Here is a 24,135-nt window from a genome sequence, read left to right as displayed (position 1 = left end):
TGGGCGCTGGCATTGGTGGGTGTTTGCGGAGGAACAGCCACGTGGCGACCAGCAAAGCTTGGCCTCCACGACCAACCCTCTTGTGAGAACCGCCGTCAGACACGCCCCCGGGACCACGGAACTTCCCAAACACCCTCACTGAACCGAATCCAGCCTCTCTGGGGCTCACACATGTGCACGAGTTGTACAGCTAAGCACAAGAAACACGGACAAGGTGCGCCCAGGCATACCACAGCCAGGCCGCTCAAAGGCAGTGCAGAGAACGTGCTGGCAGCAACCAGAGAGAGGACAGGGAGTGACACTGAGGGCAGGGCTGCACTGGGCACAGCGGGTCATGCTGCCTCCTGCGTGCCAGCAGCCCACACTGGGGCACAGGTTCAAGTCTGGCTGCGCTGCTTCCAATCCAGCTTCCTGCTGATGTGCTGGGAAGGCAGTGCTTGGGCCTGCCACCATGTGGGGAGCAGGATGAAGTTCCTGGTGCTGGCTCTGGCCTGGACAAGCCCGGCTGATGCAGCCATATGGGGAGTGAACCAGCGCAGACACTCCTCTCCCTCTCCCTCTCTCCCACCCTTCCCTTTCCCTCCTCCTCGCTGTCACTCAGCCTTCCGAATGAATGAATGAACAAACAAACCAATGAATGATTCTTATATTAGAACAGTAAGCATGACAGGACAGGTGGGCACCTGGACCAGCAGTTAAGGTGCTGCCTGGAACGCCCACGTCCTGGACAGGGCCTGGGTCTCGGTCGTGGCACATCCTGGGACGCAGCAGGTGATGGCCCAGAGTTTGGCTCCCTGCCACCCACCTGGGAGATCTGGATGGAGCTCTGTGGGGAGCAACTCGGACTAGACTAAGTTACTGGAATTAAGACTTATTCTATGCATCTGCTCTCCCACAATATGGCGCTGGGAGAGGAGTAAACAGCTTCTACGCAGCTGTCTCTCGCCAACTTGAGTGATGACCTGCAGGAGCTGATCCTGCTCCTGATTGGAGGAGAGCAGCGTACTCGGCGTGTGGGTAGCAGAGTTGGGATTGGTGGAAGAGGACTATAAAGGAGGAGAGAGACAACATGCACCAGGAACATCTATCTGAAGGAACACCTGTGCAGCCCCCGAGAGAGCCGGCCGGCGGTGTGCCGCTCCCCTGCGGAAGTGGGGAAAGTGGCAGGGGGAACTGCCCTTCCACGGAGGTGGAAGGGACGGTAGCCAACCCGGGAAGAACCAGCAGCAAACCCGGGGAGGGCTGAGCAGACGAAAGAACAGCGCAGGGTCCTGTGTCATTCCTCCACGAAGAGGGGGAGCGACAGAGCTCTAGGCTCCTGGCTTTGTTCTAACTCAGCCCTGGATGTGATGGGCATTTAGGGAGTGAAGCAGCAGATGGAAGATCGCTGCCTGTCTCTGTGTCTCTGTCTGCATTCAAATAAAATGAAACAAATCTTAATTAAAAAATGACAGATTTCTCATCAGTAACAAAAAAAAGGGAGAAAACAGAGAGGAGCATCCTTAAAATCTGAAAACAAAAACCTAAAAACACAAAATCTAGCAAAAATTATTTTTTCAATGCAGGGAATAAATTTTTTTTCCCATAGTACACTACATTTTGAAGCAAAAATCAATGTTGAAGAGTATTTCAGGCAGAAAGAAAATGACACAAGAGGGGCCGGCGCTGTGGCGCAGTGGGTTAAAGCCCTGGCCTGAAGTGCCGGCATCCCATAAGGGTGCTGGTTCGAGTCCTGGCTGCTCCACTTCCCATCCAGCTCTCTGCTGTGGCCTGGCAAAGCAGTACAAAATGGCCCAAGTCCTTGGGCCCCTGCACCCACGTGGGAGACCTGGAGGAAGCTCCTGGCTCCTGACTTCGGATCAGTACAGTTCCGGCCCTTACGGCCACTGGGGAGTGAACCAGCGGATGGAAGACCAATCTCCCTCCCTCCCTCCTTCCCTCCCTCTCTCTCTCTCTGCCTCTCCTCTCTCTGCCTCTCCTCTCTCTGTGTAACTGTGACTTTCAAAGAAATAAATCTTAAAAAAAAAAAAAAAAGAAAATGACACAAGAGGAAATAATGTGTCTGCACAAGGGAATGGAGAATACCGGAAATGGTAACCATTTGGATATATACAACTTCCTCGTTAAATTCTTTAAAAATAAGTGAACTACTGTTGAGTTTATGTTGTAATTCAAATTAAAATGTATAAGTGAGGATAAATGAAGGTAGACAGTAATAAGATGTGTACTATAAACTCTAACCACTAAAATTATGAAATGAAGTTTTAGCTATCAACTAAAATATTTTGCTAATTGGAATCATAAAAATAATTAGTTCAAAAGGAGACCAAAAAACCAGGAAAAGGAAAGCATACACAAAACAAGTATCAAGATATTAGGGGAGGGGAGGGGAGGGGAGAGAAGGTGGGGGGAGGGGGAGAGAAGGTGGGGGGAGGAAGAGGGAAGGTGGGGGAGGGGGAGGGAAGGTGGGGGAGGGGAGGGAAGGTGGGTGAGGAGGGAATGTGGGGGAGGGGGAGGGAAGGTAGGAGGAAGGGGGGAGGGGAGGGAGGGGAGGGAGGGCAGGGAGGGGGAGGGAGGGGAGGTGGGAAAGGGAGGGAGGTGGGGGGAGGGGAGAGGAGAAAAGGGGAGAAGGTTGAGGGAGGGGGAGGGGAAAGGAGGGAAGGTGGGGGGAGGGGAAAGGAGGGAAGGTGGAGGGTGGGAGGAAAATAAACTGATAGACCCTCAAGGAGCAATAGACAGACATAAAATTAGAAGCAGAGATTGAAATACTCTTCTCTCAATGGCTGAGTCACAGGGCTGACGGGAGGGAGAGACACCACCCGCCACCCTGCTCCGACACTTCCCCCAGCAGCAGCTGCAAACACGTCCTACGCAGGTGCACGTGGGTCATCCACCAAGCAAGGTCACACACCAAGTCCCAGTGAAATGAAAGGGACTCAAGGCCATGCAAAGTATGTTCTGTGATAACAATGGAATAAAATTAGGAATCAGTAACATGAAGATGTCCAGAAGGTGCCCAAATATGTGGGAACTAAAGAATCCACTTCTGAACAACCCACAGTCAAGAAGCAAGGGCAGTCAGCACTTTGCGCTGAGCCGTGAGAGTCTGCGGCATGCTTCTAACTCTGCACCCTGCGGCACATCTGTAGCGCTCAGTTCCCACGTCAGTGAAGAAAAAGTCCCCACAACTTCAGCTTCTATCCTGACAAATACAGACTGAATGAAACTCAAAGTAAACAAAAAATGAGGATCAAAGTTAAATCAATGATGTAGAAAACAGAAATAATGAAAGGTGAGCGAACACAAATGCTTTGACAGCTTCAATACAATTAAAAAACTCTGTCCAACCAACAGGGGGGAAAAGGCACAAAAATTACCCAGTTTCAGAAATAAAAGGAGATTTTATACATACTATATAATACTGCAGATTTTATACATACTATAATAGTTAGGAGATATAACAAAAACTTCATGCTAATAAATCCACGAACTTAAATGAAAGGGAAAACGTAAAAGACACAAACCACCAAACTCAGAAAAAAAAAAACAAACTAGAGTTCTATACACGTTAAAGAAACTGAATTTGTAGTTAAAAACCTCCTTTAACTCCTTCAACAAACAGGCAGGACCTGATGGCCTCAATGATGAATTCTACTAAATTTTTAAGAAAAAAGATCAAACCCACAAAGTTGACATGAACGCTTCCAGAAAACTTAACAGGAAGACATTCTTCCCATTTCATTCCATCAGGCCAGGCCAACATTACCTCGAAACCAAAACCAGACAAAAACAGTACAAGAAAAAAAAAATAAAACATTAATGCTCATGAAAGCAGATGAAAAATTTAACAAATAGAATCTAACAATAATATAGAAAAGATATTACAACTTAAGTGGGGTTTTATAAACTGAAAGATTGAGGACTGGCTTAATGTTATAGGAGAAAAAAAAAATATAGGGGCCAGTGCTATGGCACAGTGGGTTAAAGCCCTGGCTTGATGTGCTAGCATCCCGTATGGGCGCCGGTTCTAGTCCCGGCTGCTCCTCTTCCTGTCCAGCTCTCTGCCTTGGCCTGGGAAAGCAGAAGAAGATGGCCCAAGTCCTTGGGCCCCTGCACCCACGTGGGAGACTGGGAAGAAGCTTCTGGCTCCTGACTTCAGATTGATGCAGCTCTGGCCGTTGTGGCCATTTGGAGAGTGAACCAGCAATGGAAGACCTCTCTTCTCTCTGCCTCTCCTTCTCTCTCTGTGTAACTCTTTCAAATAAATAAATCTTAAAAAAAAAATCAACCCCAAATCAAGCATTAGATCTAAACTACAAACTTCTAGAAGAAAACAGGAGAAAATTTTTATGACCATGGACTTGGGCAACAATTTCTCAATAAATGACACCAAAAGAATGACCCATAAAAGAAAAATGACAAACTGAACTTCACCAAAATGAAAAGGTTCTCTTCCTAAAGATCATTAAGAATAAAAAAATAAACCATAAACTTGGAGAAAATACTTCTAAAACAAAAACCTGCTGAGTGTCTGTCTGTAGAACATACTGAGGGCTCTCAGAATCAATGGTAAGAAGGGCCGGCGCTGAGGCACAGCGGGCAAAGCCTCAGTGAGTGCCATGCGAGTGCCAGTTTGAGTCCTGGCTGCTCCACCACGATCCAGCTCCCTGCGAGTGGCCCGTTCATCATAAAGACTATTGTGCAGGACTGGTGCTTTGGCGCGGCAGGTTAAGCCACCACCTGCAGTGTCTGCATCCCTTACAGGCACCAGTTCGAGTCCCAGCTGCCACTTCTGATCTGGCCTTCGGCTAGTGGCCTGGGCTTTGGCCACTGCCCTCATGTGGGAGACCCAGATGAAGCTCCTGGCTCAGCACTGGCCACGGCAGCCATTTGGGGAATGAACCAGTAGATCAAAGCTCGCTCTAACTCTGACTTTCAAGTAAATAAATCAATAAATCTTTTAAAGAGGGAGAGAGGGACGAAGGGAAGGAGGGAGGGAGGGAGGAAGAGAGAGATCTTCCATCCACTGGTTCATTCCCCAAGTGGCCGCAACCAGGAGCTTCTCTGGGGTCTCCCACGTTCATGCAGGGGCTCAAACACTTGGCCCATCCTCCACTGCTCTCCCAGGACATTAGCAGGGAGCTGGATTGGGAATGGAGCAGCCGGCACACAAACCAGCACCAGTGTGGGACGCCAGTGTCACAGCGATGGCTTTGCCCACCATGACACAGCACTGGCCTGTGGGGAGCAACTCGGACTAGACTAAGTTACTGGAATTAAGACTTATTCTATGCATCTGCTCTCCCACAATATGGCGCTGGGAAAGGAGCAAACAGCTTCTACCCAGCTGCCTCCAGTTCAACCAATAAACTGTAGGACCTGCTCCTGATTGGAGGAGAGCAGCGTACTCGGCGTGTGGGTAGCAGAGTTGGGATTGGTGGAAGAGGACTATAAAGGAGGAGAGAGACAACATGCACCAGGAACATCTAAGGGGAACATCTATCTGAAGGAACACCTGTGCAGCCCCCGAGAGAGCCGGCCGGCGGTGTGCTGCTCCCCTGCGGAAGTGGGGAAAGTGGCTAGGGGGAACTGCCCTTCCACGGAGGTGGAAGGGACGGTAGCCAACCCGGGAAGAACCAGCAGCAAACCCGGGGAGGGCCGAGCAGACGAAAGAACAACGCAGGGTCCTGTGACGTTCCTCCACGAAGACAGGGAGCGACACTGGCCTAACTCAAGGGGATCTCTAACTCAAGGGGAGAGCTCGCAAGTATGTTGTTAGCCATAGATTTTTTTTCTTTTTATAGGTAATCATCAAATTGAGGAAGCGTCCCTCTGTTTCCAGTTGGCTGAGTTTTTGGTTGGTTTTTTTTTTTTTTTTTTTTTTTTTTGACAGGCAGAGTGGACAGTGAGAGAGAGAGACAGAGAGAGAAAGGTCTTCCTTTGCCGTTGGATCACCCTCCAATGGCCGCCGCTGCAGCCGGCGCACCACGCTGATCCGATGGCAGGAGCCAGGATCCAGGTGCTTTTCCTGGTCTCCCATGGGGTGCAGGGCCCAAGCACCTGGGCCATCCTCCACTGCACTCCCGGGCCACAGCAGAGAGCTGGCCTGGAAGAGGGGCAACCGGGACAGAATCCGGCGCCCCAACCGGGACTAGAACCCGGTGTGCCGGCGCCGCAAGGTGGAGGATTAGCCTATTGAGCCACGGCGATTTTTGGTTGGTTTTTAAAAGTGTTTTTAAATTTATTTCCTGTTCAAGAGCAGGGAGGCAGGCAGACAGGAGTCCCACTCGTTGCTTCACTCCCTAGAGGACTGGGCCAGGGGCTTGAGCCCAACCCAGGTCTCCCACGTGGGTGGCGGGGACCCAACCACTTGAGCCGTCATTGCTGCCTCCGTTTCTGAATTGGCAAGGAGCCGGAATGAGGGGCTGGCCCTGGGGACTGAACCCAGGCATCCAGTATGGACTGCATGTTCTTTGACTTGATATTTCAAAGTGTAGTATTTAGTTTTCAAATATCTATCTGAAAATCTATTTTTTAAGTCAATGGTAAAAAAACAAACAGTCTAATTTAAAAATGGGCACAAGATTTTAACAGATTTTCCATCCAAGAAAGAACACGGCTGTAGACGTTCAGGCTGGTGGTGAAGGTGCCGTTTGGGACGCCTCTGTCAGGTGCCCCAGTGCGGTTCCTGGCTGAGCTCCCTGCTAACCTGCAGCCTGGGACAGCAGGTGATGGCTGCAACAGCTGGGTCCCTGCCTCTCACACGCGGGACTGGACTCAGTTCCCAGCTCTTGGCTTCAGCCTGGCCCAGCCCTGGCCATTGCAGAACTTGTGCACTGAATGAGGGGATGGGAAATTTCCGTGTCTCTCCCTGTCAAATAAATGCATTTTCCAAGAGATATGTGTATAGCAAATATTTACATAAGAATAAGTTCAACAGCATTAATCACTAGAGCAATAAAAATTAAAACCACAAAAAGATACTACTATACATCTATTAGAATGGTTAAAATTAAAAAGGACTGACCATGCCAAAAGCTAGCAAGGGAGCAGAAGAACCACAAGTCTGATACCCCCTGTGGTAATGTAAAACCACACCATCTCTGGGAACGTGGGTCTCCTAACTGGCATCTTAACCACTAAGCCAGACACACCTATTAAGTGCGTCTTTTAAAAAAGATTTGTTTTATTTGAAAGCCAGAGTTACAGAGACAGAGGGAGAGACAGGGAGAGATCTCTTCCTTCCATCCACTGGTTTGCTCCCCACATGACCACAATGGCTGGGCTAGGCCAGGTCAAGGTCAGGAGCTTGAACTCCATCCAGGTCTCCCACACAGGTGGCAGGGGCGGAGGACTCAGGCCATTTCCTGCTGCTTTCCCAGGCGCGTGAGCAGGAAGCCAGATCGGAAGTGGAGCGGCCGGGACTTGAAACAGCGCTCACAGGCGACGCTCGCGCTGCAGGCAGTCGCTTAGCCCACGGCACCAACCGCTGGCCCCGGAATGCGTTTTTGACTTAGGGTGTTTTCTTCTCTTTTTGAAATTAATTAATTTATTTGAAAATCAGAGTTAGAGAGAGAGAGCAAGCTCCTATCCTCTGGTTTACTCCCCAGATGGCTACAAAGAACAGGACTGGGCCAGGTCAAAGTCAGGAGCCAGGAGCTTCATCTGGGTCTCCCAAGGGGTGGCAGGGCCCAAACACTTGAACCATCTTCTGCTGCTTTCCCCGGCCATTAGCAGGGAGCTGGATCGGAAGTGGAGCAGCTGAGACTTGAACTGGCACCCACATGGGATGCTGGCACTGCAGGCGGCAGCTTTACTTGCTATGTCCCAACACCAGCTCCGACTTAGGATATTTTCAACTTAAGATGCGTTTATGAGGACAGCAGCCTTGTCATAAGCCTAGGAGTGGCTCCATTTCTATACCACGGACTACCACTCAGAAATGCAAAGGAAAGAACTTTTGATATACACACAACAGGAATGATCTGAAAGCAATTACGTGGGCTGAAAGAAGTCAGGCAAAAAGGAATACAGCTGTTCCTCAGTAGCCACGGCAGACGGGTGCCAGCAGACTCCCCGGGGATACCTGTGGGTGCTCAAGTCCCTTACATAAATGGCGGAGTATTTGCATACAACCTCTGCAGATCCTCCCACACAATTTAAATAATCTCCAGACTACTTACAATACCCACGGCACAGTGCTATGTAAACAGTTGCTAAACAAGAACAAAAACGTGCACGTTCAGTACAGCAACTGAAAACCTGTTTCTGATGTGTGGCTGATTGAGCCCGTGGATGTGAACCCCTGGTACAGCAGGCCGGCTGACTGCGTTAGCGTGCGGGGCAGCAAGCAGACTGCTGTCTGCTTGGCGTGAGGCAGGGATGGGAGGGATGAGTGGATTTCAGAGACACACGAGGAAGCTTTGGTGGGACACGCATATGTCCACTATCCTGATTGTGACGTGGGTTTTATGAGTGTCCACAGATTGCGAAACTTACCCAATTACACACTTGGAATTTGCATCTCAACTGAATCTCAATGAAGTTGTTCAGAATGCCAGGGCTTACACATACACAACAATGTGGCAGAGGCGACAAGGACAGCACACGCCAGGCCCTGGGTGGTGGCTGTAAGCTGCCGAGGTCAGCGCCTGTTACAGGAGGGCTCAACAGCCTGGGGGGATGAACAGCCGGTCCACCAGGGAGACAGCAGGTGGGGCGGGCAGAGGCCGAGGCTGCTCCTTCCCTGTCACGACTCTGTCGTCATTCTCACGGTGATCTGGTCTTCACACACAAAAATATACACAGTTCTCTGACAAAGTAATACAGACGATTTCTCTAAAATAAGATTCTTTGGCTGCTATGGTTTTATGTCAGTTGCCAAGGTAAGAATGTGTTCTTGGGGCCAGCACTGTGGCACAGCAGTTAAGTGCACCATGCAACACCGACGTCCTAAGTGGGCACCGGTTTGCGTCCTGGCTGCTCCACTTCCAATCCAGCTCCTGGAAAAGCAGTGGAAGACGGCCCGGGTGTTGGGCCCCTGCTCCCACGTGGAAGCCCAGATGAAGCTCCCGGCTCCTGGCTTCAGCCTGGCTCAGCCCTGGGAACTTGGGAAGTGCGGCCACTTGGGAAGTGAACCAGAGGATGGACGATCTCTCTTCTCCATTTCTCCCTCTCTGTGTAACTCAGACTTTCAGATAAATAAATTTAAAAAAAAAATGAATGTGTGTCTTTGCTATCCCTTATTGACAATTCACAGCTTTAGATTCTTTAATGTAACCACCAAACGATGCAAGCTCCTCATTCTAATTTATCTGAGGACATACCGCTGTGGCAGCTTCCAGTTAAGGTAGAATCAGCCCAGGCTACTGCTTTACGACGCTTAAGCAGCAGAAAACGGCGTGATGATCTTGATTTAAAAACAAATCCACGTTTGTTCCGTACCTTTTTTTAAAATAATTATTTATTTATCTGAAAGACAGAGCTACAGAAAGAGAGGGAAAGAGAGAGAGAGAAATCTTCCTTCTGCTGGTTCATTCCCCAAACGGCTGCGTCGACCACCAGGCCCATTAGCAGGGAGCTGGGTGGGAAGTGGAGCAGCCGGGATTGAACCAATGCCCCGATGTGGGATGCCGGCGCAGCAGGCTGCGGCTTAACCCTGTGTGCCACAGCGCCAGCCCGACCCGTGAAAGATGCTCTGAGCCCATTTGTTCTAGCAATGCTACAGCACATGTTCCCATCACCGATTCTACGGTCTGCATTCTCTATATTCCACACATGCTATGGTCTGCGACTGATGCACACCGTGGTAACACTGCAGCCTGCAAGAACACAAAGTCTGTTGCAAGGAGTAGCTCCTCCGTTAGCCAGTCTCTGACGTGAGACGGAGGCCTGGCGGACAAGGCCCTGACAGCTCCAAACCCTGTCTCCTGACCCAGAAAGCCTCTTCAAGTGCAGGACCTTAGTTCGGTAACATTTCCAATAAACAATGACTACCCATGAGAAGTGGGCATGGGTCTGGCTGGACAGGCCATATTGCTAACTTTAATAAAATCAGTGCAATACTCACACCTCATTATGAGCAAGCCCAATTCCAGCCCGCGCTAAGAAGATTTGTTAGTCACTGACTCTGCTGTTTAGCACAGTTCCTGTTAGGAAGCAGCGGCCAGGAGACCGGGAGGGCCGCACCGTGAAGCGGGAACGGAGGAGATGAACAAGTGCATCGCGTGCAGCGTCTCACGCGGTGCCAGGACACACGGGCGCTACCAGCGCTGCCCCGCAGAAGAGGGCCCCGACCCTCAGCCGCAGGAAGTAACGCATCCCCTCTCCTGCAACAGCGGGACTCGGCTTCCGACCGGGCCTGCTGCGCCCAGGTCACGGCTCCCGCATTGCTGCGTGCAGCCCCGCGGAGAGACCTGGCCGCAGACAGGCGTGTGCTGTGCACGGGCCGACTGACTTCGAGGACGAGTCCCCGACCCCGACGCAGCCGCGCAGGCTGAGCTTCCTCGGGAACCCGCCGCACCGCTTCGAGATGCTCTCCACCACGCGGCCCTTGAATCGACAGGCGGAGAAAGTCAATGTTCATGCTGCTTCCCTAACAGCCAAACAGCGTGACACCTGGGAACCAGGCCCACGTCTCCAGCGTAACACAAGACAGTGTGCAACGTCCCTCCAGGGCCTCAGCCTTATCCCTGTGCATAAGGGGGCTGCAAGCAAGGAAACGGCTTTAATTCAAGCATTAAGTGCGTTTGAAAACACAACAAAGCCCTGCACTGCCTCCTGAACACGCCTGCCCTGGGATCAGTCCTCGCCTGCTTGGCACTCACACCTGTCCCCTATCCATAAGGCTCTTTGAGGAGCTGGGAGAACACTGGCTCCCTAAAGCAGAGCTCTAAAGCAACACTGATTAAAAAAGGAAGTCCTGGGGTCGGATGTTCGGCACAGGAGTTAGGTCGCTACTTGGGACATCGGCATCCCGCATCCGAGCGCATCCGGGTCCCGGCTCTGCCTCCGATCCCAGCGTTCTGCTAACGCGCACTGGGGGCAGCAGATGATGGCTCAAGCACTTGAGTCCTCGTCACCCACATGGGAGACCGGGGTGGAGCCATAGACTCCCGGCTTCACCCTGGCCGGCCCTGGCTCTTTCAAGCATTGAGGGAGTGAACCAGTGGATCAGATCTCTCTCAGAATAAAAAAATAAATACTTTTTAATTTTTTTTTAAAAAGGAAATCCTACTCCAGCTAAGCATTACTACTATTCTAAGGGTATGAAAATGTATTGGGGCCACTGTGGCGAAGTGGGTAAGGCCGCCGCCTGCAGTGCCAGCATCCCATATGGGCACCAGTTCAAGACCCGGCTGCTCCACTTCTGATCCAGCTCTCGGCTGTGGCCTGGAAAGCAGTAGAAGATGCCCAAGTCCTTGGGCCCCTGCACCCACGTGGGAGACCTGGAAGAAGCTCCTGGCTCCTGACTTCGGATCGGCACCGCTCTGGTTGTTGTGGCCATTTGGGGAGTGAACCAGCGGACAGAAGACCTCTCTCTCTCTCTCCCTCTCCCTCTCTCTGTGTAACTCTTTCAAGTAAAATAAATTTTTTAAAATGTATTGTAAATGCTTCCTCTCACCCCCCTCAGTGCTCCCGAGGGCTGTGTAGCACTAGGAACTCACTCCTTCTACCTAACTCTGACTTGGCACCTTGCTTCACAAAACAGCAATCGTAAGATTTACTTATTTATTTGAAAGGCAGAGTTACAGAGAGCGACACAGAGCTCTTCTACCTGTTGGCTCACTCCCCAAATGGCTACAATGGCAGGGCTGGGCCAGGCTGAAACCAGGATCCTGGAACACTATCCAGGTCTCCACATGGGTGACAGGGTACTAAGCACTCAGGCCATCTTCCGCTGCGTTCCCAGGTGCATTAGCAGGGAGCTGGATCGGAAGTGGAGCAGCCGGGACTTGAACCGGTGCTCATGTAGGATGTGGTCATGGTGGGCAGAGGCTTTACCCGCTGCAACTCAACAGCAGACCCAAACGGCAATCCTGACACTCAGCTGCAAGTACCATGCTCACTAGGGACCCAAACCACAGGAGCTGAGTGCAGGACTCTGAGTGCACACTGCTACCTGGCCAACATCCCCGTTACACTGAGAATCCACACCCTGTGCAGGGAGCACTTATTTATACTTTCTTGAGCACTGCCCAAGTTAACCATTATTTTGCAAAGCAAAATTCCCAGGGGGAAAAAGATTATGACTTAGAAATCCAACATGAATATTTAAGTACTTTAATAAACAAAGAAAGAAACTCCAGATTAAGGCCTACAAATGGTGTACCCAATATAGTTTCCCCATTTCAAGTTGGTAATATTAACAAACTTTATATTCCTCCTTTCTTTGGAGTAAACATTCTTGAACAGAAAATTTTCAAATTTGCATGTTTGGTTGTTGTTTCTTGGTTTCCAACTAAGGGTGAAAAAACAGAATCCTTTCTAAATACAGTATCGAAGCTAGTAACTCCCGTTTGTACCAGACAGCACACTGCAGATGCGTATTTTAAAACAGAGAGTTTAGAGAACTATAAGGCCTAACATAGGTTTAAAAAACCCTTGGAGGCCGGTGCCATGGCTCACTAGGCTAATCCTCCGCCTTGCGGCGCCGGCACACCAGGTTCTAGTCCCGGTCGGGGTGCCGGATTCTGTCTCAGTTGCTCCTCTTCCAGGCCAGCTCTCTGCTGTGGCCCAGGAGTGCAGTGGAGGATGGCCCAAGTACTTGGGCCCTGCACCCCATGGGAGACCAGGAGAAGCACCTGGCTCCTGCCTTCGGATCAGCGCAGTGTGCTGGCCGCAGCGGCCATTGGCCATTGGAGGGTGAACCAACAGCAAAGGAAGACCTTTCTCTCTGTCTCTCTCTCACTGTCCACTCCGCCTGTCAAAAAAAAAAACAAAAAACAAAAAACAAAAAACAAAAAACAACCTTGGAAACTTCGGCTGTTCAGATCTGGTTATTTCTCATTTCTCTTCAATAACCAAGACGACACTGGTTACAGATGTCCAGCTTTTAAGGGTACAGGAGACGGCCCAGCCTCGGGGACGCCAGTGCAGGTCTCACGTCGGCTCCGCGCCGACCTCCTGTCGCGGGTAGCCCAGCGCTCCGCCGCCCAGGTGCCTCCACTCCCCTCTGAGCAGACGAGCGGCCCTGGAGACGCTGCTCGTGTTTTGTGTGCCTCAGTTTCTCCAACACAGTGTAGAGAGGGCTGGATGTAGGATGAGACGTGAGGTGTTAAGAATGTACGCAGAGTGCGTAGCACAGTGCCCGGCGCTTGGTAAAGGCCATGCGTACGCTCATCCTGCTCCGGGACGGCGTCCCTCTGCTCAGCGTATCTGTAAATCGCCACTGCCTTCCCATTTACACATGGACTGCTCCCGCAGGTGGGAAACCACACAGTGCAGTCTCAAGACGATAGGAGACCCGGACGGAGTTCCGGCCTCGTGGCTTGGGCCTGGCCCAGTCCTGGCTGCTGTGGCCATTTGGGGAGTGAACCAGCAGACAGAACCTTTCTGTCTTTCAAATAAAGCAAAAGCCATCTTTTTTGAATCTAAAGACTGGCAACCTGTGTTCAAGGTGCTGGCTCAAGGGAAAACTCAATGAGGGAGACCGGGTTGAAACCCCAGCACCGGTTATTTTAGGTTCTCACATGTAGTTCTTTGTGTAACTGGCAAACCACAAGCTGGCCTCCCCGTAGTACTTCTGAGATGTGTGTATGCAGCAGTGCGCTGCCCCCCGGCAGGCAGCTAAAATTCTGAAATGATGTAATGTACAGGCAGTGATAGCTCCTTAAAGCAGTTGTATTTAACAACTGAAGCAAAACATTCTTAGTTTGGGAAAATCTTCACAACTGAGGCATTAAGAACCATATAAAAATAAAGTATTTTAACAAGTTTATTCAAAACAATGGTTTTCGGGGCTGGCCCTGTGGCTTAGCAGGTACAGATGCCTCCTGCAAAGCCTGCATCCCATAAGGGCGCCAGTTCAAGTCCTGGCTGCTCCACTTCCCATCCAGCTCTCTGCTGTGGCCTGGGAAAGCAGTAGAAGATGGCCCAAGTCCTTGGGCCCCTGCACCCACGTGGGAGACCCAGAAGAAGCTCCTGGCTCCTGGCTTCAGAACAGTGCAGCTCTGGTGGTTGCTGCCATTTGGGGAGTGAACCAGCAGATGAAAGATTCCCTCTCTCCCTCTCCCTCTCCCTCCCCCTCCCCCTCCCCCTCCCCCTCTCCCTGCCTCTGGTTTTTAGAATTTAAGGTTCCCTTCAACATAAGTACACACAGTGAACAAACACTTGGAGATGATCAATCAGAAGAGGAATTACGTGGCTTACAGCATGTTGGCATGTTTGGGTGGGACACGGTTGCAACCATTGCTATTAAGTCTGGGAAGAGCATTAAAGAACACCCAGTCAGGGACCAGAGTCTCGGTCAGGACTACGGCCTCTCCCCTCAGGATGACCCCGAGGCCCCTGCCCCTTCCAGGCTCAGAGCACAACATGAGAACGAGGGGCTCCCCGCCATAACTGGGAAATCCTGGGCTCAGCCCACTTCTGCAGCTCTGCCACGCTGGCTGGAGATGGGAACCAGAGACCCTCAGGCAGGAAGTGGCCCAGGAAGAGGGAGAGGGCCCCCCCATCTGGCCACTGGTTCCTCTGGTGACACCGCAGCAGGAAACCAGCGGGAAACTGCTCGGACCCACCTCACTCTAATACCTTCATTTTCTCACTCATTACACACACACACACACACACACACACAACATAGACCTTGGTAACAATCACTTGGCAAATATATTACATGAGTAAGTTTTTTTTTTTTTTTAAAAGATTTATTTATTTGAGAGGTAGAGTTACAGTGAAAGGAAGAGACAGAGAGAGGTATCTTCCGTCCGCTGATTCACTCCTCAAATGGCCACAACGGCCAGATCTGTGCTGATCTGGAGCCAGGAGCCAGGAGCTTCTTCAGGTCTCCCACGTGGGTGCAGGGGCCCAAGGACTTGGGCCATCCTCTACTGCTTTCCCAGGCCACAGCAGAGAGCTGGATTGGAAGAGGAGCAGCCGGGACTAGAACCGGCGCCCATATGGGATGCTGGCGCCACAGGCGGAGGATTAACCTACTGTACCATGGCGCCAGCCCCATGAGTAAGTGTTAAAATGCAATTTCACACCATAACTGAGTTGGCTACACTGGAAGTGAATAAGCTTTGATCACCACTGCGCAGATAATAAACTCTGGGATCTCAAGCACCTCAAACGAGTCCTCTAGACAATGGCCGTGTTTCTTATTACTCCTCTGTTGGTGAGAGATTTCGTATTTCACAGTCAAGTTTTAACACTTTCCTCACTCGGTCATGCTGACTCCTCCTCAGCGAAAATAGTGACCTGTGTCCCGATAAATTCGGAAACGCACCAGGCCTCAAAGACGGCCGCGCCTCTGACTTCCTGGACACCACGACAGAGGCACAGGAAGCTTCTGGGCCGTCGGGCCACTCAGATCACCTCCTCCTGTCCGGGACAGCGACTCTGTGCTTTCTGCTCTCTGAGGCCCCATTCAGAGTAACAGCTGTCAAGTCTCCTGAGGCTGAAGCACTGGGCACGGGGTTACGAGGCAGAGCTGACGCTTTATGTTTTGTTTCCTCCTCGCTTTACCCCAAATCTTACACCATGTCCACCTGTGTCGGGGCAGGGAAGGAATTCTGCAGAGCAGAGAGAGAGAGAGAGAGAGAGAGAGAGGGAGGGAGAGAGAGGGAGAGAGAGGGAGAGGGAGGGAGAGAGCGAGCGAGAGAGCGAGCGAGCTAGATTTACTGGATGTGCTGTGAGAAAGCAGCGGGCCAGCAGGACAGCCAAGAGCCCCTCCCACTGCAGCCTGGCTGTGAGCGGCCATCAGGTGGCTGCCCCTTCTTAGGGTGGCTGATGACGCTGTGTGCTTGCACGGGAGTGGCGGGCAGCACTGCCAGAGGCTTTGAACAATGGAGTGGCAGGGCCCACGCTGTGGTTTAGGGGCAAGGCCGCATCTCACATGGGCACCAGTTCAAGTCCCAGCTGCTCCACTTCTGATCCGGCTCCCTGATAATGACCTGGGAAAGCAGTGGGAGATGGCCCAAGTCCTCCAGCCCCTGCACCCACATGAGAGACCCACATGAAGCTCCTAGCTCCTGGCTTCAGCCTGGCCCAGTCTTGGCCAATGCAGCCATGTGGGGGTGAACCAGCGGATGGAAGATATCTATCTGTGTGTGTGTGTATGTGTCTGTGTGTGTGTGCACGCATGGACGCGTAGCGTCTCCCTCTAACTCTGCCTTCAAATAAATGCATAAATCTTTAAAAAAAAATGGAGTGACACAACTCAGTTCAGAAACATGACCCAGGGGGAACGTTGTCTAAAACTGACACAAGGCAAAAGAAACATGCAAGCAGAAATTTGGTCTTGATAAACCCCAGTACCTCCCAGGTTTTCCTCCCTCTTTTACACACCTGCACTTTACTATTCAATCTAAATGCAGCTGAAACAAGGCAGGAAAGAAGCAAACACCTGCTCATCCTCTAGAGAGTGTGCTGCATAGACCAAGGCCAACAGTCTTACCTCCACATCTGTCTGAAAGTTAAAAAGGTCTATTCTTTGCCAGTTGCTTCCATCCAGGGCTAAGATGTTCCAAGCCTGGGGGGGGGGGGAGGTGAGACACGAGTTGAGGTCAAGGAGATATTTACTGACAGCATCAAGAGTCTTGGCTCAACTTTTGTCCCTCTAAACTCTCATTCTTGATGTATATTAAAGTTTTTCATCAAATTCAGAATTATGATAACATTGTTAGACATGAAAGATGAGATTTTAATTTGCAATGACTATTTAAACTAAAACTCAGACCCATTCTAATAGCATTTGGTATTTATTGAAAATCTACAGAATACTCTACCTTGGAAATCTGTGCACATCGGCACAGAGTGACTATATCCAAGAAGGAAAATATTCTAGGAAGAAAAGGGAAAAACACAAAAAATGAGCTGGTGTTAAACATTTAGGATACTTGTAATTCAAAAGGTAAAACCTAAAGCGCCATCTGGGTGTTTGTCTTTTCAAGATTCCTCAATGTGCAACACACAAGTGCACATGATTTTAGATCACTACTGTGAAATAGTAAACGTTTCCATGTCCAGAGCCGTTCTGATCAGACACTTTACAAATTCTCTTAAAATAGAACTCATTACAATTGTGTTGCCTTTGCTCTAAGACACGGACATGGGAAAGCAGATCACCCCAGCTCCATTCTCAGGCACGGAGCCTGGGGCTGGCTGGACCCTTCTCACGCTCCTACTGTGCTGCACAAATACTTCCGGTGGTGGACGGCCCAAACAGGTCAGAGGCTTGAGCCACAGGTAACGTGGCTCCAAAAAGCACGGTGATGAAACCTATGTATTTGTTCACTTGGTAGAGGATGGCACTCATAATTTAGCAGGTCTGTAAGCACTCAGTTTTTCCTAAAAAGCCAAGAAAATTTTCCAAGCCAACATTCCAAAGAAAATCCAGGTAAGATTATTCCTAAGTTCAAATCAAGGGGCCAACGCTGTGGCACAGCGGGTAAAGCTGCCGCCTGCAGTGCCGGCATCCCATATAGGTACCAGTTCGAGTCCCCTGCTCCACTTCCAATCCAGCCCTTTGCTATGGTCTGGGAAAGCAGTAGAAGATGGCCCAAGTCCTTGGGCCCCTGCACCTGCATAGGAGACACAGAGGAAGCTGCTGGCTCCTGCCTTCAGAATGGCACAGCTCCGGCCATTGTGGCCAACTGGGGAGTGAACCAGTGGATGGAAGACCTCTCTCTCTCTCCTTAACTCTGACTTTCAAATATATAAATCTTTAAAAAAAAAAAAAAAAAGATCAAATCCAGGGAGAGATTCCAAGATGGCAGATTAGGGAGCAACGTGTGTCACTAATGACAGTGAGAAGTGTAGGGTGTGCACACTCAGGGGAGAACTGGAGAGAAAAGTACACTGCAAGTCCTATGGGGGGAGGAGGAACACCGTGGGCCCGTGTGGATGGTGCAGACATGCAGGACCAGCACAGCTGCAGGGGCCGAGAGCCAGAGTGGGCAGCAGTTTGGAGAGCAGGCGAGAGTGGACTGCAGCAACCCGTGGTGACATAGCTGGAGGGAGAGTGTAGCGCGGGGCCAGACTCGAGCCCTGGGGGCTGGCAGTTGCTCGTGGACCCAGTGAAAGTGGAGGGGGACGTTTGCATTCCTGCAACTTCCCCAAAACAGCGCCCGCGGCCTGGCAGAGAGGGCAGGCACCACTTTGGGTCACGGTGGCAGCTACGGCAGCCTCTGTGCAGGCACCTAACCAGCAGTGGCGGTGGCGGGCAGGCAGCAGTGTTTGGCCAGAGGCGCTTGTGCACTCATGTCATGCAGAGATTCTAGTGGAGGGAACGTCCACAGTCCCCACTGACTCAGCCTGGCTGGGAGGTGGCCGGGCAGCCATGTGGGACAGCAGGGCACCCACAGCCTCCCAGAGTCAAGACGTCTAGGCAGAGCTGTCTCAGGGAGTATCTGCCCCTCTGATGCCTGGACAAGCTGGCAGGGCAGAAAGAAACCTCTGGACCTGGCAGCTGAGGGAGCCCTGTGTGCTGAGACCTTGAGGACATAGTGGTCACATGAGAGCAGGTGCAGGGTGTAGCTGGGTATTGAGATCTACCACGCCCAGCTTGGGTATCACCCTGGAAATGTGCCCTACTCTGGAACACTGACCAGAGCACCCTGGCCACACCCACCCGCACCTCTCGGTAGTCACTGAAAGTGCAGACATTCCACAAAGCCACAGAGGCATAGCTCAAAGATGACAGCCACCAGGAGAAAACAAAACTAAAATCAACTCCACAAATGCCTAAAAACAAGCAGAAATTCAAGAAACAAGAATACAGATGACATCATGATAACCATCCCCCGAAAGGAACACAACATTTCAGTATTAGAATACGAAGATGAAGTGACTGACAAAATGCCAGAAACAAAATTCAAAAAATTAATCATAGAATTAGAATCAAATCCACAAACTAAAGAAAATCTTACATGACATGAATGAAAATTTTCCCACAAAACTGAGATATTAAAGAGAAATCAAAATGAGATATTAGAAATGAAAAATTCATTTGCTCAAATAAAAAATCAGTGGAAAGCCTCAACAGCAGACTGGGAAAGGCAGAACAAAGAATATCCTAATTAGAAGACAAATCTTGGAAATAAGAAGTCGGAACAACAACAAAAAGACAAAACAGGGGCTGGCGCTGTGGCATAGTGGGTAAAGCTGCTGCCTGCAGTGCCGGCATCCCATGTGGGTGCTGGTTTGAGTTCCCGGCTGCTCCACTTCTGATCTAGCTCTCTGTTGTGGTTTGGGAAAGCAGTGGAGGATGGCCCAATTGCTTGGGCCCCTGCACCCATGTGGGAGATCTGGAAGAAGCTCTTGGCTCCTGGCTTCAGATCGGCACGGCTCCAGCTGTTGTAGCCATTTGGGGAGTGAACCAGCAGATGGAAGACCTCTCTCTCTCTCTCTGCCTCTCCTCTCTCTGTGCAACTCTGACTTTCAAATAAAAAAAAAAAAAACAAGAAGAAATTAAAAAACTTAAAAGCAGTGTGGGAGATCTATGGGATACTATCAAATGACCCAAAATGCAGGTCTTAGAGGAGTTTCTGAAGGTGAAATAATTACAGAAAACCTCCCCAATTTGCAGAAAGAAAGGGACATCCAAGTACAGGAAGCACACAGAACTCTTAACAGACATGACCACGACATATGTAGTCACTTTCCACATAAAACAAAAGATTCTAAAACGTGTATGAGAGAAATGCCCAATCACTCGCAGAGGATCTCCACCAAGACGCACAGCTGACTTCTCATCAGAAACCCTGCAGCTAGAATGGTGAGAGTCAGAGTCGTAAACACTGTCAGCCCGGAATGCTGCATCCTGAAGGCTCTCACTGATGAATGAAGGTGAAACAAAGGCCTTTGATAACGAACAGAAGTTGAAAGAATTTGTCTCCACTTGCCCAGCCTTGCAAAGATGCTTAAGGATGTTCTACACACAGAAACACAGAAAGAGAGCCATCATTATAAAAGAATGAGATGGCAGATGTCGCTCCCCCTCTTCGTGGAGGAACGACACAGGACCCTGCGCTGTTCTTTCGTCTGCTCGGCCCTCCCCGGGTTTGCTGCTGGTTCTTCCCGGGTTGGCTACTATCCCTTCCACCTCCGTGGAAGGGCAGTTCCCCCTGGCCGCATTCCCCACTTCCGCAGGGGAGCGGCACACCGCCGGCCGGTTCTCTCGGGGGCTGCACGGGTTCCCTTAGATGTTCCCCATAGATGTTCCTGGTGCATGCCGTCTCTCTCCTCCTTTATAGTCCTCCTCCGCCAATCCTAACTCGGCTGCCCACACGCCGAGTACGCTGCTCTCCTCCAATCAGTAGCAAGTCCTACAGTTTATTGGTTGAACTGGAGGCAGCTGTGCGGAAGCTGTTTACTTCTCTCCCAGCGCCATATTGTGGGAGAGCAGATGCATAGAATAAGTCTTAATTCCAGTAACTCAGTCTAGTCCGGTTTGCTCCCCACAGCAGAAAACTCCCCAGAAGTACAAAGGAAAGCCAAAGCAAACAACAGGAATATTCATGGGAAAATGGCAGGGCCACGTCGCTACTTATCAATAGTTACCTTGTATGTAAGTGGACTCAACTCTGATTGAAAGACACAGACTGGCTGAATGGATTAAAAAGCAAGACCCATCTACTTGTTGCCTACAAGACACACATCTCACCCACAAACATACACAGACTGAAAGTAAAAGGACGGAAAAAGATAGTCCATGTTAACAGAAACCCAAAAAGAGCTGATGTTGCCATCCTAACATCAGACAAAATAGACTTTAACATAAAAACTGTTAAAACAAACAAAGAAGGGCACTATATAATGATTAAGGGACAAATTCAATAGGAAGATATGACTATAATAAATGTATGCACACCCAATGACAGGGTACCTAGCTATTTAAAAGAAATGTTGGCCAGCGCTGCGGCTCACTAGGCTAATCCTCCACCTTGCGGCGCTGGCACACTGGATTCTAGTCCCGGTCGGGGCGCCGGATTCTGTCCCGGTTGCCCCTCTTCCAGGCCAGCTCTCTGCTGTGGCCCGGGAGTGCAGTGGAGGATGGCCCAAGTGCTTGGGCCCTGCACCCCATGGGAGACCAGGATAAGTACCTGGCTCCTGCCATCGGATCAGCGCGGTGCGCCAGCCGCAGTGCGCCGGCCGTGGCGGCCATTGGAGGGTGAACCAAAGGCAAAAAGGAAGACCTTTCTGTCTCTCTTTCTCACTGTCCACTCTGCCTGCCTGTCAAAAAAAAAAAAAAAAAAAAAAAAAGAAAGAAAGAAATGTTAATGGACTTAAAGGGAGACACGGACTCCAGTCAATAGTAATGGGGGACTTCAATTCTCCATTTTCAGCAATGGGCAGATTAATCAGACAGAAAATCAGCACGGAAACAGTAGAGTTAATTGATACTACAGACCAAATGGACCTAACAGATATCTACAGAACTTTTCATCCTATCATTACAGAATACACATTCTTCTTACGAATGCATGGGACTTTGTCCAGGATAGACCATATGCTAGGCCATAAAGCAAGTCTCAGCAAATGCAAACAAACAAACAAACAAACAAAAACCAAAACCATACCATGCATCTTCTCTGACCACAATGGAATGAAGCTGGAAACCAACAACTCTGGAGTCTCTAGATCGCATGTAAACACATGGAGACAGAACAATACGCTCCTGAATGAACAGTGGGTCACAGAAGAAACCTGAAGAGAAATGAAAAAATTTCTGGAAACAAATGAAGATGACAATGCAGCGTATCACAACTTACGGGATATAGTAAAAGCAGTATTAAGAGGGACATTTATAGCAATAGGTGCCTACATGAAGAAACTGGAAAAGTACCAAATAAATGAGCTATCAGTATATCTCAAGGACCTATAAAAAAAAAACAACAAACCAAACCCATAAGTAATAGGAGGAAATAATTAAAATTACAGATGAAATAAATAAAATTGAAACAAAAAATTCAAAAATCAGGGAAATTAAAAGGTTTTTTGAAAAAATAAACAAAACTGATACATCATTGATGCAATTAACCAAAAATTGGGAAAAGATCCAAATTAATAAAATATGAGATGAAAAAGGAAATATAACAGACACCACAGAAATAAAAATCATCATCAGAAATTGCTATAAAGAGCTGTAGGCCAACAAACTAGGAAATCTAGCAGAAATGGAGAGATTCCTAGACACAAACAATCTACCAAAATTGAGTCATGAAGATACAGAAGACCTAAGCAGACCAATAACCAAGACGGAAATTCAATCAGTAACAAAGACCTTCCCAAGAAAGAAAAGCCCAGGACCGGACAGCTTCACTGAATTCTACCAGACATTTAAAGAAGTCAGTCCAGTTCTGCTCAACCTGCTCCGAACAACTGAAAGGGGGGAATCCTCCCAAACTCCTTCTATGAAGTCTGCATCACCTTAATACCCAAACCTAAAAAAGATGCAGCAGAGGAGGAGAACTACAGCCCAATTTCTCTGATGAACATAAATGCAAAAATCCTCAACAAAATATTAGCTAATTGAACCCAACAACACATCAGAAAGATCGTTCACCCAGACCAAGTAGGGTTTATCTCCAGTATGCAGGGATGGTTCAACATTCGCAAATCAATAAATGTGATATGTCACATTAACAAACTGAAGAACAAAACCATATGGTTGTCTCAATAGATGCAGAGAAAGCATTTGATAAAATAGAACATGCTGGAAAGCCAAGACACTGGCAAAAATTTACCTACATGAAAGATCTCTGTGAGTGAGATCCCAGTGGAAAGAAGGGCCATCAAAGAAGGAGGTACCTTTCTCTGAAGGTTGAGAGAACTTCCACTTTGATTATGGCCCTGTCTAAATAATGTTGGCATTTGTGGACTCAAGAGGCTGCCATAGCCTTGGTAGCTCATGCAAGAGCCTTGGGTGATCACTGACATCATAAATAAGAGTGTCAATGGTTAAATCAACAACAGGAGTCACTGTGCACTTGCTCCCCATGTAGGACCTCTGTCCTTAATGTGTTGTACTATGAGAATTAATGGTAAAACTCTCTTCAAACAGTACTTTATACTTTGTCCATGTGGGTGCAAACTTTGAAATCTTTACTTAGTATAGAGTTGATCTTTTGTATATAAAGATAATTACAAATGAATCTTAATCAAGAATGGGATGGGAGAGGGAGTAGGAGATGGGATGGTTTGAGGATGGGAGGGCAGGTATGGGGGGAAGAACTGCTATAATCCAAAAGTTGTTCTTATGAAATTTATATTTATCAAATAAAAGCTTTCTATTAAAATCAGTAATAAATTTCTTGTCATACACTTTTGTAAAATACAGAAAATCAAGTTTTTACAATTATCATGATTAATCAATATAAAATTTACAAATAAAAAAATACAACATGCTTTTTATGATGAAAACCTTAAGCAAACTGGATATAGAAGGAACATTCCTCAATACAATCAACGCAATACATGACAAACCCATGGCCAGCATCCTACTGAATAGGAAAATGCTGGAAGGATTCCCCCTAAGATCCAGAACCGGACAAGGACACCCACTCTCACAACTGCTATTTAATAAAGTCTTCGAAGTTTTAGCCAGAAGCCATTAGGCAAGAAAAAGAAAACAAAAGGATACAAACTGGAAAGGAGGAAATAAAATTATTCCTATTTGCAGATGACATGATCCTATACAAAAGACTCCACTAAGACTATTGGAATTCATAAAAGAGTTTGGTAAAGTGGCAGGATATAAAATCAACACACAAAAATCAGTAGCCTTTGTATACACAGACAATGCCAAGGTGAGAAAAGTACTTCTAAGATCAGTCCCATTCACAATAGCTACAAAAAAATCAAATACCTTGGAACAGACTTAACCAAGGGTGTCAAAGATCTCTACAATGTTAATTACAAAACACTAAAGAAAGAAATAGGAGATGACACACATAAAAAAATGGAAAAATA

The 24,135-nt window shown here is 48.9% G+C and overlaps 1 protein-coding gene across 1 annotated transcript in view; it reads right to left on the bottom strand.

Moving 5' to 3' along the window:
* The window catches only part of FBXL2 (F-box and leucine rich repeat protein 2), a 95,662-nt gene that overhangs the window by 17,356 nt on the left and 54,171 nt on the right, over positions 1-24,135 (bottom strand). The window contains exons 3-4 of the mRNA XM_089331255.1: positions 16,950-17,004; positions 10,457-10,551 (exon numbers count right to left, since the gene is read on the bottom strand). Coding sequence (XP_089187381.1) covers positions 10,457-10,551; positions 16,950-17,004 — 150 coding nt within the window. The remainder of the gene's footprint in view (positions 1-10,456; positions 10,552-16,949; positions 17,005-24,135) is intronic.

This window comes from Oryctolagus cuniculus, chromosome 4 (genome assembly GCF_051225735.1).
Source record: "Oryctolagus cuniculus isolate XC-2025 breed Fujian yellow rabbit chromosome 4, ASM5122573v1, whole genome shotgun sequence".
NCBI lineage: Eukaryota > Metazoa > Chordata > Mammalia > Lagomorpha > Leporidae > Oryctolagus > Oryctolagus cuniculus.
Note: the sequence above shows the minus strand (reverse complement) of the source record. Positions and strands in the feature narration are given on the sequence as shown.